Consider the following 13,779-nt stretch of genomic DNA (forward strand, 5'->3'; position numbering starts at 1 on the left):
TATTACCTATTTTGAATGATCTCATGTGTAAATTCAGTATATTGCAGGAATTATTATGTAGGTGGTTTTGGATCCTTACTATGTTCTATTACACACACTTTACAGGAACAAAGAAAATTCAGCACCACTAGAATCAGATAAAACACAAGGTAAAAATAAAACCAAAAAGAGGAAGATAGCCGAAACCTCCAATGTCATCACAGAAACATTGCCATCTGCAGAATCAGAGCCTGTTGAAATTGAGGTGGAGATTGCTGAAGGGACAATTGAAGTGGAAGATGATAGCATTGAAACCCTGGAAGAAGTAGCTTCTGCGGAACAGTCTATAAAGTATATACAGACTACGGATACGTCAGACGAGTCTGCTTTGGCTCTTTTGGCAGATATCACCAGCAAGTACCGTCAGGGGGAAAGAAAATGCCAGATCCAAGAAGAAGGTGACAATGCAACTGATCCTACATGCAAACAGGTAGAAGGTATTGAAATTGTGGAACTTCAGCTGTCACACATGAACAATTTATTCCACTGTGAGAAATGTAACCGTTCGTTTAAATTGTTTTACCATTTTAAGGAACACATGAAAACACACTCCACTGAGAGTTACAAATGTGACATATGCAATAAAAGGTACCTACGAGAGAGTGCCTTGAAACAGCACCTCACCTGTTACCACCTTGATGAAGGTGGAGCCAGCAAGAAGCAAAGACCTGGCAAAAAAATACACGTATGCCAGTACTGTGATAAACAGTTTGACCACTTTGGACATTTTAAAGAGCACCTTCGGAAACACACAGGTAACGTTTCTGTATTTCAAGTATACATCTATGCCTGTTTTGTGGGACTGGGGGAAATAAGAGGGGAGTGTGTGCAAGATTTGTTGCAAGTATTTTTCTAAAGCTGTATAGCAGTGGTTCCCAAACTTGTTCCGGCACTTGTGCAGGGAAAGCCCCTGGCGGGCCGGGCTGGTTTGTTTACTTGCCACATCCGCAGGTTCGGCTGATTCTGGCTCCCAGTGGCTGTGGTTCGCTGCTCCAGGCCAATGGGAGCCGCTAGAAGCGACAGCCAGTACGTCCTTCGTCCCGCACCGCTTCCAGCGGCTCCCATTGGCCTGGAACAGCAAACCGCAGCCACTGGGAGCCGCCTTTGGCCGAACCTGCAGACACGGCAGATAAACAAACCGGCCCGGCCTGCCAGGGACTTTCCCTGCACAAGCGGTGGAACAAGTTTGGGAACCACTGCTGTGTAGAATCGTGAGACTGAAGAAAGCTAGAAAGGCTGGGCTTCCACTATGACAAAATGTGAACAATTTATTTACATAGCGGTGAATGTAGATCTTAATGAATGCAACTTACTTAAAATACTGACTCACTAATTTCACTTAGCCATCTACTGAAAAAAAGCCTCCTAAAGAAATAAATGTGTTTTTAAATTTAGTATATTGTATTTGTTTCAAAAAAACAAAATGCAAAGAGTGACACTCATCTGAAAAACAAGTATCCAATTCAGGAATAAACTTGTGGAACCAAATTAACTTCCAGTTTGTCAAACAAAGTGATATTCAGTAGAAAATTCATCTGAAAAAAATAAGTCCACTAAGCAAACCTACCACACTCTATCATAAACCAGAAGAAAATTCTTAAACAAATGCCTATTAATATAGTAGTTTGGGTAAGCAAGTTATGCAAATATAGGCAACATACAGTAGAAAATTAACTCTTTTGACACTTAGTATGTAATTACTTAACCCAGTGGAGTTACACTGATTTTAAAAAACCCCTATGTGACTGAGATCAGAATAAACAACGAGGAGTCCTTGTGGCACCTTAGAGACTAACAAATTTATTTGGGCATAAGCTTTCGTGGGCCAAAACCCACTTCATCAGAGCTTATGCCCAAATATATTTGTTAGTCTCTAAGGTGCCACAAAGACTCCTCATGGTTTTTGCTGATACAGACTAACACGGCTACTACTCTGAAACCTGAGATCAGAATGTTGCTTTTAGACTACAGTGGATCATTACAGGAGGTAACTTTTGCTTTTTAAATTACACTGCTTCATTTTTCCCCTCCTTATACAGAGATCGTTAAGTACCTCTACCATGCTCTCTGTGGTCCTGCTGTAAAAAGAGTTACATTTTTATTACTTTACCATATTTGCAGTATTAAGCACCATACAAATACTTTATTAGCCCTGAGAACATGTGACAATTCGCATGGGCCCTGGTCCTTCAAACACTTAAGCATATTTGTCACTTTACCTAAATGAGTAGTCCAGTAACACGTTAGTGGGTAGATGAGGGGTAGCAGCACAGGTCTTCCAAGGCTACTATGCTAGGTTCTGAACTAAAACTTCTTTGCACCCATATGTGAGTTTCCTGGCCACTGGAGCAGTGGCCCAGCTCCTGTCTATTCACAACTAATGTAGAAAGGTTTTGGAAAAACCTCTTCCATGTCCAAGCAGTATAGAGAGGGCTTCCGTTGCATGCTCCATCTATACCCTTTTTGCCTCCACCCACTGCTGAGCAGAGACATCAGTGGGCTTGTGTAGGCCCCTGTGTAGTGTGGTAGATTTCATCCATTATGACCAAGCTATGTATAAACTTATTATAGGTTTCTCTCTTAGAAAATGTTCATGACAGCTGTAAGGACAATATTTGGTCAGATTGCCAAAGTAGCTGGTATGTCGTTACGCCTAATTTGGTGTTCCAACAAAAGGGCTTAGTTTAAGGCCATTATACTGCAAGTATGTAGAAGGCAATTCCCATTTATTAATTGCTGCCATATCTTTTTGAATTGTTTCACATTAATGAAATAATTATTAGAAGGAAAGCGAAGTTGGAATGTAAAAAAGAGGCAAACAAAGTAAAAGTAGTTAAAACCTTTATGCACGTTGGGCTCAACTGGATAGTAGCACTCCACTATTATTGTTCATTGAGATCAGTGAAAAGACTCCCATTGATTTCAGTCATCTTTGGATCAGGCCTAGTATTTGGAGAGTACAGTGTGGCACATAGTGTAAAAACTGAATTTGAAGCAGAAGATGTAATTTTCTCCCCAAGTATTTAACACTAATAATGTTGTGCATTAACAATGACAAGATAAAAGCATATATAATCAAGTGACAAATTGACTTCAGTTGTTACAAATTAACAAATTTCCAATTAGTACTAATAACTGCATACAACTTAATAATAGAAAAAGCTTTTCCTTTCTAGCTAAAGTTATAAGGCCAGCCATCAGCTGTCTTTGTCATAAGCTTCTAGAATGTGCTTTGTGTCTCTAAACCTAAATTGTTTTTGTTCAGATTAATCCTGTGAAGTACTAACTTCCAAAATTGTCATCGTAACTTACCAGACCAGGAAAAAGAATCCACTCACTCATCTCCTCTTTTATCATGATTTCTGATAATAAAGAGAAAACAATGAAATTTCAGTTGCCCATCATAAATTGCAATGGAGTAGAATTTTACTGAGCTAAATTAAAGCAATAGATGTATGTATAGTTGGGCTAGTTTGGTATTACTCAGAATAAGAACAGTAGTTATTTATTTGGATGAAAAAATATAGCGCTTGTAACTAAGAGCAATTAACTCATTATATTTGCCTAAACATGATCTTGCGGCAAAACACTGGGGTCAGCTAACAAAAGGAGGGACTGAACACCTACAACTCTTACTGCCTTTACTGGGAATTATGGATGCTCAATGTCTCTCAGCATTGGGGTCTTTCTGAATTTTTAACAAAATAAAATTGGTGGGCGTCTCTAAATCAGTTTATCAGTTGATTAACAAATGATATTACATTCAGTGCATCTGACTATTTAAGACTGAAAGAACTTTTTGGAGTTGGTTTTTTTTTTTTTTTAGGACTTAGACTATTTGAAAAAACTAAAAGAAATTTTTAAATGAGCCTCTTTATATCCTATATCTATGTACAATAGCCTTCTAAAGGATTTTTATATATAAAACACTCCATAATTTCTAATGCTAATAATTGGGTAGGGCAAAAAAGTTAATGCACAAAATTGGGGAGGAAAGAAAGATAATGCACAAAAATAGGAAATGAGATTCAGAGAAGCTTTATAAACTTGGTGAAAATATTAAAGGCAAAAAATAGGTCCTGGAGAAGTACCAGCAGCTGACTTATTTTGCTTGCTCTGTGGCAGTGGTGGGCAACATGCGGCCCATGGGCCGCACGCAGGGCAATCGGTAATCTGTTGACGTGCCGCGAGACAGTGTTTACATTGACCATCCGCAGGCACGGCCGTCTGTAGCTCCCAGTGGCCACGGTTCGCCATTCTTGGCCAATGGAAGTTGTGGGAAGCGGCGGCCAGCACGTCCCTGTAGCCTGCACAGCTTCCTGCATCTCCCATTGGCCGGGAGCAGGGAGCTGCAGGTGGCCGTGCCTGCGGATGGTCAATGTAAACACTGTCCTGTGGCCCACCAGCAGATTACCCTGACAGGCCGCAGGTTGCCCACCACTGCTCTTTGGGGAAATAGATCATATTCAGGAAAAGCTGGTAGAGAGACCTAATGATACTGTAACAAAAGTTAGACTTACTGAAGTACAATAATCAATTTCTGTTTCTACTTCAGTAGTGAATCTATATAGTAGTCATAGTTCACAAGGAGTACTCTGTCAAACCTGGGTAAGATTGTCCATAAAAGCATGTGGGGAAAACTGACATTTTGTGAAAACTTCAATTAATATTCCTAGAAACTCTACTTTACTTTATAAATAGAGTCAGGTATGTTTATGAGAAATCCGAAATAACTGGGTTTACTAATAACTTTCCACTATCTAGACGTTATTTAAATATTCGTGCAGTAACTTATTGGTTAAAGATGCATTCCTTTGTATTTTGTAATCTTAAACAAACAAAAAGTCAATGTGTATAGCTACTTGCTTGGGTCAGTTTCGTCCTGGTGATGGACAAATATCAAGTGCTGACTGAAATCTATCGGCTGTCTTTGAATGAGAGCTGATTTGCTAAAGCTCAGTCTGGATACGACTAAAGTATGCTTGTGTGTTGGTTGAAGCAATAGAAAGAAATGACAGACAGTCATATTTACGGAAGTTTGGCCACTGTTTTTGTTACTGAGATTTTCAGCCCTGGGGATCGTGTTGACTCCTTGACTGTGCTTGGAGCTCCCGGTAGCAGCAGTGAGCAAGAGCGCTGTTCTAGTTTCACATGACAAGCAGGTTGCAAACTTTTTAGGGGGGTGAGGGGGCATCAGACTTTGCCACAGTTGTCCATGATGTTGTGATCTTGAGATTATTACTGCAATGTGCTGTACATAAGAATATACCTGAAGACTGCTAAAGAACTTCCCAGCTATAATAGAATGAGACTGCCCACTTATTGAGCAGTGGTTTGCTCCAGACACACATGTAAATGAGTCCTGGATTCAGATTGGATTACTGATGAAGTTTAAAGTGTGGGTTTGGCCTGATTTGATTTTGGTCTTGGTCTCCACTCTGGGACTTACTCTCCTTTCCCACATAAGCTCCTGACATTGCTTCCGCAAAGCCCAGAATTGTTGACCTGCAAGATTGATGGCAATTTGCTGCCAGGAAACTGCAGTGGAGCAGAGGTCCCCCGGTGCAGTCTTGGCACAGGGCCAAGGCATAAGTTATCGCTGACCCCCAACACATCCCCTACAATACATATAGCTCTTTGGGCTGAGGATGAATAATGTGCAGATTGTTGGGGTCAGTTCCTTGTTTCTCTGGGGTTTCCAATCCCCCTGCATAAGAGACTATTTGGGCTAAAATTCATGTGCCCAACTCTTTGTGTCTACTGCCATTCTTGTCTAAATATTAGAGATCCTGGGATTTGGATTGTATGTTGATGGTGAATAGATTCCAACAGTTCCTTTGAATTTTCTATGCTCATTAACATTTTACTCTTTAATTTTTCACTATTTTTACTTAACGTTTTCCTTCTGATTATTATTATTTTTTACTGTGGTTCTCAATCCCATTTTCAAAAGTGAGTTAGGCACTCACTGGGACTTGCACGCCTAAGTCACGTAAGCGCTTTTGAAAATTTTTGCTGAGTGACTGACGGCCATTTAAATTTCAGTCCTAACTAGAATAACTACAAATGCTGTTGTACATGTCAATGTCTTATCCTCTTTGGAATTTTACTGAACAATTTGCTTCAGATATTATAGAATCATAGAAATGTAGGGCTGGAAGGGACCTGTGAGGATATCTAGTTCAGGGGTTCTCACACAAATTTTTTGGCAGCCCCAGAGTGTGGTGACCAACTCCTGCTGGTGGTTGCTCTGACAACTTTTCCTAAAATACTTAATTAACTTTAGGAATAACAAATAAATATCGACATATACATATCCAAATCATTGTGATTTATTTATGTATGGTGGTTGTTTTTTTGAAGACTCAATAATAACAACAATGTGCAGTTTAGCCTCTGAGTGCAACCCCCCCCCCCCATATAAATTAAAAACACTTTTTAATATATATTTAACACCATTATAAATGCTGGAGGCAAAGCGGGGTTTGGGGTGGAGGCTGACAGCTCGCGACCCCCCATGTAATAACCTCGTGACCCCCCTGAGGGGTGCCGACCCCCAGTTTGAGAACCCCTGCTCTATTCTTTCCTGGATCTAAACAGAATAGAAACACAAATAAGGTGCTTTGTCTTTTTTGTTGTTTTCTGTTGCCTTTTTTGGTTGCTTATTATTTTTAGACTTGCTAGCTAGTAAGTCCGCTGCTGTGAAAAATGATATTAACAACCATACAAATCTAACTTTTTCACAGCAGACTTACTCAGCCCTGGCAAGCCCGGGGACAAATTAAGCCCTGTATCGGGAGGTGGATAGGGAGGCATTGGGTGCCGGGGCAATGGAGGGATGGATGGGAGGACGGGGGAGGCAGCAGGTGCCAGGGGTAATGGAGGGGTGAGCCCTTGGCAAGCACCTGCTGCCATGGGGCTGGGGTTGGGGGCCGAGCCTGAACCCGAAGCCCCGTAGCCAGATCCTGGGGCCCGATCCCGAAGCCCTGCAACTAGATCCAGGGCCAAGCCTGAAGCCCTGTGACTGGATCCCAGGGCTGGGGCCGAGCCCGAAGCCCTGCTATCAGGAGACAGAGCCTGCCACCACATGGCTGAAACCTGGGGACAGAGAAGACAGCAGGGACCAGGTGAGATGGGTGAGGGGAGGTGAGCCCAGGGTTTGAGCCCATTGCCAAGGCGAAGGATGGAACCTGAAACCCCACAGATGGAGTCTGGAGCCTGCAGCAGGGTCAGAGGCCCCTGGCCAGAGCCCAAAGCCCCAAGGATGAAGCCCGACCCCACTGCTCCTAGGAAGATGAGGAACTCGCCATCTGCCTGCTCCTCCAGAGCTTGTGTCTCCAGGGGGGGCAGGGCCCAAAACCCTGCTGGCAGCCCTAGGGGAGGGGCCACTGCTTTTCCTCCACCCCCCAATCATCACTCAGGAAGCTGTGGCCACAAGAAAAGTTGCTGGTGGACACATGCAGTGGCCATATTTGAGAAACATTCTAGTTTGGGGGTGGCCAACCTGAGCCTGAGAAGGAGCCAGAATTTACCAGTGTACATTACCAAAGAGCCACAGTAATACATCAGCAGCCCCCCCTCAGCTCCCCCACCCCTGCTCCGAGCACCTCCCACCCACCAGCAGCCCCGCCGATCAGCGCCTCCCCATCCCTCCTCGATCAACTGTTTCGTGGCGTGCAGGAGGCTGGGGTGGAGGGGAGGCTCAGGGGAGGGGACGGGAAGGGGTGGCATGGGGGCAGGGCCTGTGGCAGAGCCAGGGGTTGAACAGTGAGTACCCCCTGCACATTGGAAAGTTGGCGCCTGTAGCTCCAGCCCCGGAGTCGTTGCCTATACAAGGAACCACGTATTAACTTCTGAAGAGCCGCATGTGGCTCCGGAGCCACAGGTTGGCCACCCCTGCTCTAGTTCATCCTCCAGCACTGAGGCAGGACCAAGTAAAGCTAAACCTTCCTCAACAGGTGTTTGCCTAACCTGTTCTTAAAAACTTCCAATGACAAAGATTCCACAACCTCCCTTGGAAGTCTATTAGAGAATTTAACTATCCTTGTAGTTAGAAATTTTTTTCCTAATATCTATCCTAAATTTCCCTTGCTTCAGATAAATCCCATTACTTCTCCAGGTCCACTAAAGATAGAACAAGAACAATTGATCGCTGTCCTCTATATCAGTGTTTCTCAATGACCAGTCCGTGGACTGGCACCAGTCCCTGAGATTTCCCTGACACAGTTTAGGAAGGCAACAAGCCAGTGCTTGGTATCAAAAAGGTTGAGAAACACTGCTCTGTGGAACAGCTGTCAACTTATTTGAAGACTGTTATCAGGTTCTCAGTCTTCTTTTCTCAAGTCTAAACATGCTCAGTTATTTTAGCCTTTCCTCATAGGTCAGGTTTTCTAAACCTTTTATCATTTTTGTTGCTCTCCTCTGGGTTCTCTCCAATTTGTCCACATCTTTCCTAAAGGGTTTTGCTCAGAACTGGACACACTACTCTAGCTGAGGCCTCAATGGTGCTGAGTGGAGTGGAACAATTACTTCCCATGTCTTAGGTACGACTCTCCTATTAATACACCCCAGAATGATGATATTCTTCACAACTGCATCACGTTGTTGGCTCATATTCAATTTATATGCACCATAAACCCCAGGTCCTTTTTAGCAGTACTGCTGCTAATGAATTATTCCCCAATTTGTATTTGTGCATTTGATTTTTCCTTCCAAGTGCAATAATATGCACTCCCCTTTGTTGATTTCATACCAATTCTCTATTTGTCAGGGTCTTTTTGAATTCTAATTCCATTCTCCAAAGTGCTAGCAACCCCTCTCAGCTTGGTGTCATCTGCAGATTTTATAAACATACTCTCCCCACCATTATCTAACTCATGAATGAAAATACTGAATAGTCCCACTCCTAGGATATAGACTCCTGCATGACCCCACTAGATACATCCTTCCAGTTTGACAGTGAATCATTGAAAACTAGACTTTGTCAGCAAATGTCATGGGTGGGTTATCTCTTGAATTTCAGAAAATACCTTCTTATTTTAATTTTAAAACGTTCCACTTTTTAACTTCATTTCATGCATATAATTTCATTTCTGTATAATGAGAGAGACAAATAGGAATTCCTGATTTTTACTTTCATTGAGACTGATGTTCTTTTTGTACCTCAATCCTAGCTTCTCTAATTTTTTTTTATCCTTTTCATGCTGAATAAAACAGCCATCTTTTGAATCTCTCCTGCTGTGCAAGTCTCTAATCATGTTTTTATTCACTGCTTCTCACTGGACTTTTTTTCTGCTGTATCTGGTTGGAAATGAGCTGACCAAACTGTATGTAGCATTGAAGGTTAGGATGACCCATTGTGGAATTTGTTGCTCTTGTTGTTTTCTCCCCCTCCGCCCCCCAAATGGTCTCTGTTGCCTTCTCAGTGTATCTTATGGTCTTATTTTCTGATTATCGCTGCATGTTGAGAGATGTCACTCAGTGAACTACCCATGACAGCAGCTATATCTCTTTCCTGGAAGGTTTCAACTAATTTTTAGGAGGATCCATCCTGACTTCCTGTAACTCTAAAACAAAAAATAGTCTTCACAGTTCTTGGTACATGATGAATATTTCTATATGTTAAACTGGACATGAGTGAGTAATGCAGAGCTCTAGTCATTGCTCTAGTCATTAGTTCCAGTCATTGCTTGTATTTCATCTCAGCAAATCAAGATAATACTTGAATGTAACCAAGCTCTTATCAAAAATGAGTTTTTCATGAAACTAAAGATTCCATTTAAAATGTAATCAGCAGTTATGTCAAAATCATCATAGCTCCCAGCTGTGGAAAAATTAATCTACTCAACCATTGTTTTCTCTGCCCTTTTGGTTTCTATATAAAATGTATTAAATGAAGTGGCTGTTTCTATTGGAACAATCCCAGTGACTGCCTCTTTAAAAGATTATATCCAAATCTTTAAATTATATTTACCAAGTTACTAATATCTATATACACAACAAAAAACCAACTCCAGTAGAATTGATTTGTTTTCCTATACATCCATAAATTCTTATCTGTCTTAACAGGTGAAAAACCATTTGAATGTCCAAATTGCCATGAACGTTTTGCTAGAAATAGCACACTCAAATGTCATTTGACAGCCTGTCAATCCGGTGCTGGAGCTAAAAAGGGAAGAAAGAAGCTGTATGAATGTCAGGTATGTAATGGAAGCAACAGGAGGAGAGAGTCTTGGTGGGGGGGAGGGGAAATTTAAAAAACTGTTGGATGCCAAGTAATTTTATTTTTAAAATTACTAAAATTGTTTAGTTTAGCGAAGTAAGAAATGGTAGGCATTGTTTCTCTTACTGCCACCAGAAGGGTGTGACTCCCACTGTTTAAGTCACAGGAGTTTTTACATACCTTAGTGGATACCATTCATAAGACCAAGACAAGCCATCACAGTTATTAACCATGGATCTTTTATTATTAAAGAAAGGAAAAGAAAACATTAAATAACTCACATGACCGAACACAACTGATAAACTGGTTACTTCCATTACAATATCTACAGTATGTCTCTCTGTAGAGACCTTTTAACAAAGATTATGTCCTTGAGAGTGAACCACTTCTGGGGGGTGCTTTTTCTCTTGGTAAGTTAAGACCCATGTATATTGTTTCGCAGAACTATTTTAAATGCATTGGTGATATCATTAAATAGGCAAACAATTTTATTTCAGTGCTTGCAGACTTTTTGATTATTAATAAATAACCAGCCCGTTTATAGTTGGGTAAAGTAAGCAATCTTAACTACATCCTAGGAAATAAAAAAAAGTATTTAAATCAGTTACTTAGAATAAGCCATTTAAGGAGTTGTTTGAAAACAAGCCAGTTATGAATGTTAAGGATCCTAAATCCAGTTGAATCCCACTGTTTCATCTCCTATTCAGGAATACATGGTATAAACATTTGATTAATGTGAGAAACTGCTAGCATTTTAAGTTACAACAGCATTTCAGTATTCCAACAAAATCATCATACGAGTTTTAAATTAAATCCTTTGACAGTTTCTTAGTTAACTTCCTCTCACCAATCCACACTGAATTCTTGGGGAGCTTTTCCTTGGGTTGGTTTCATCTTTACTCCTGAGGGCATTCTGAGCAAAAAATTAAAAATTCTCACAATATTCTAAAATTCTGCAAATTTTATTTGTCAAATAAATGTGGAAGCTCCAGCATAGAATTGGGGAGCATAGGCCACTGGCTGCACAGAGATGGGAATCACCCTGCATCACCCCGCAGGACATCCACTCAGTGGTGAGGCTGCACCCAGCCCTGACGCAGCACAAGGACTGGGCCTGCCCCAGAAAAACCCCAGTGTCCTGCCCTTCTGCACCAGGTGCACCAGGTGTGGGGCAGGCAGGCTCAGCAAGGCAGAATCCAAATGTGGAGGGGCTTAGTTTGGAGAGATCCAGGTGTGGGTTGAGAGGGTTCTGTGTGTGGCAATCTGGGTGCAGGCAGCTCAGTGTTATGGGAGAAATCTGGATTCACAGGAGCTTGTTGAGGGGTTCTGGTTGCAATGGTAATGGAACTCTGCAGCGTGATCTGGGTGTGAGGGGGATGGAGTTTAGCAGGGGGGTCTGGGTGTGGTGGGCTCAGTGGGCGGAGGTCCAGATCCAGGAGAAGTGGGGCTCAATGGGGTGGGGATCCAGGTACAGCTGGTTGGGACTTGGTGGGGTGGGGATCTGGGTCCAGGTGCAGGAGGGTGGGACTCATCAGGGGGGCTTCTAAGTGCGGGGGGTTGAGGCTCCGCAGGAGGGTCTGGGTGGATGGGGGAGCAGCTCCCTGTAACAGGGATCCTGCAGCTGAGGAGCAATGGGCCCAGGAAGCGGGCAGGGGGAGTTTGCAGAACTTCCTGCTGCTGGGGGAGAAATCTGAGGGTGAGTCTGACCCGGCCCTAGACACCATGCAGGGGAAGAGGAAGTCCTGTCCTCCCCAGCCCTGCTGGGAATAGTAGGTGAGCCCGGCACAGGGTAGGAGCCAGCAGCTGGTTCTTCCCCAGTCCTGGTCCCTGCCCCACAGTGATTTATCTCTCTGCCAGCTGCACACGGAACATACTGCTGGGGAGGATCGCATGACTGCTCTTGTGGCTTTCCCAACAGAAAGTCATTTTTCTGCGGAGAAGCAAAGAAATCTGTGGGGGACATAAATTCTGAGCATGCGCAGTGGCGCAGAATTCCCCCAGGAGTACATCTTGAATCTTCTCTGTTTTTCTTATTTGTGGGTGGCCGCTTCCTTGTGGAGTACACTGCTGTGCTTGAGTAGGGTAACCGGTGGGATGTGAGGGCTGCTCACTTCTGAGTGTTTGGAGCACTTTGGAGTGCTCTTCTTTCTATTTCTACAAAATTATAGTAGAAAACTCCTCTTTCGGACTTGTTTAGATTCAAGATTGGCTGCTGTCACCCTTTGATTGGCTTGATGCCTTCATTAATGGCTTAAGTGACACATTCAGCTCCTGAATATGCAATGTTTCTTTAATTGCCCTTGTTCTTCTTGTGGTGGAAAAGAGTCAGGTAACTTTTTTTTAAATTTAGTTTTGTCTTTTCAGTCAGTCCATTTTCGCAGAGATTATTTCAATTTTTTTTTAAGAGTTAGCCCGGAAATGAAATTCTATTTCGAAATGTCCAAATACTCCTGTTCTTTGTATACGAGTGTTTAGTCCTCAAAACAGATTTTAAAATTAAATAACTTTTAGAATATCTTGAACTTGAGTTTTGACCCTATCTGACAAGTTTTGGAATGATTATTTTCTTTTCCTGCATTAGGTAAGGGTTTGCTTGTGCACTGCTATAAATTAGTTCCCTAATAATATAAACATTCTATACTTAAATGGTTTCTTACATTAGCAATTAATTTAGCATCAAATAACCTTGCTATATTTCTATATAAAACATCTTACTCTTCTACTCCTGGTGGAATTCTGTGCCAAAAAATTAAAAATTCTGCACACAATATTTTAAAATTCTGCATATTTTATTTGTCAAAATAACACAATATAATCACACCAATTTCAATTACTTTTGGTCATTTATTTCAAAATACCTGTCAGTAAGTATGTCTGTAACAATGCAGACAACAAAAAAGATTCAAAAAATGTTTTTTTTTGACAAATAGATTCCTTACTAGGCATATTAATACAGAACTCTGAGTAATAATTTATTTAAACTACAATACAGAATTGTATTTCCCACACCCTTCAGAAGTAGTGCAAAGTCTTGGGGGAGTCAGGGTAATGGAGGGGTAACGGAGAGAAGTAAATTGCTGGGAAGAAGCCTGGGTGTGAACTTGGAGAGCTGTTCGGTATGTGTGGGGAAAAGTATGGAACAAGTTTTTTGGGGGGGGTGGGGTGGAGAGAGATTGTTAGGGAGGTTCCCCCATGCAGACCCTGGCTGACCTCTAGCCTCTCCCATTCAGTCAGGCACATCTGCCCCCATCACCATGTGTCTCTGTGCCCTCACCCAGTCACTCCACTGTCCCTATGTAGTTCTTCCACACCTCCCCCTGTGTCTCTGCATCTCCCTCCCCCTCTGGTCCTGTGCCTGCACTCCCATTCAGCTGCTGCCCGAGTCTGTCCTCCCCCACTAACCCTTATGAGCCCCTGTCTGACCACACCCAGCACCCCACAGCCTCTGTCTCCTGACCTGACCTGACAAGCGCTGCAAAGGCAGCTCTCTCTCTCTCTTCCCTCGCTGGCGGGTAGCT

The 13,779-nt window shown here is 42.4% G+C and overlaps 1 protein-coding gene across 4 annotated transcripts in view; it reads left to right on the plus strand.

The window, feature by feature from the left end:
• The window catches only part of ZNF131 (zinc finger protein 131), a 40,426-nt gene that overhangs the window by 19,731 nt on the left and 6,916 nt on the right, over positions 1–13,779 (plus strand). For 2 of the 4 annotated variants that reach the window (XM_037902744.2, XM_043546525.1), the window contains 3 exons: positions 106–469; positions 572–794; positions 10,108–10,238. In XM_037902744.2, coding sequence (XP_037758672.1) covers positions 106–469; positions 572–794; positions 10,108–10,238 — 718 coding nt within the window. Of the gene's footprint in view, positions 1–105; positions 795–10,107; positions 10,239–13,779 lie in introns of all 4 variants that reach the window. The other 2 variants (XM_037902743.2, XM_043546524.1) reach the window with 1 other exon arrangement.

Source organism: Chelonia mydas, chromosome 5 (assembly GCF_015237465.2).
Source record: "Chelonia mydas isolate rCheMyd1 chromosome 5, rCheMyd1.pri.v2, whole genome shotgun sequence".
In the NCBI taxonomy this organism is placed as follows: Eukaryota; Metazoa; Chordata; order Testudines; family Cheloniidae; genus Chelonia; species Chelonia mydas.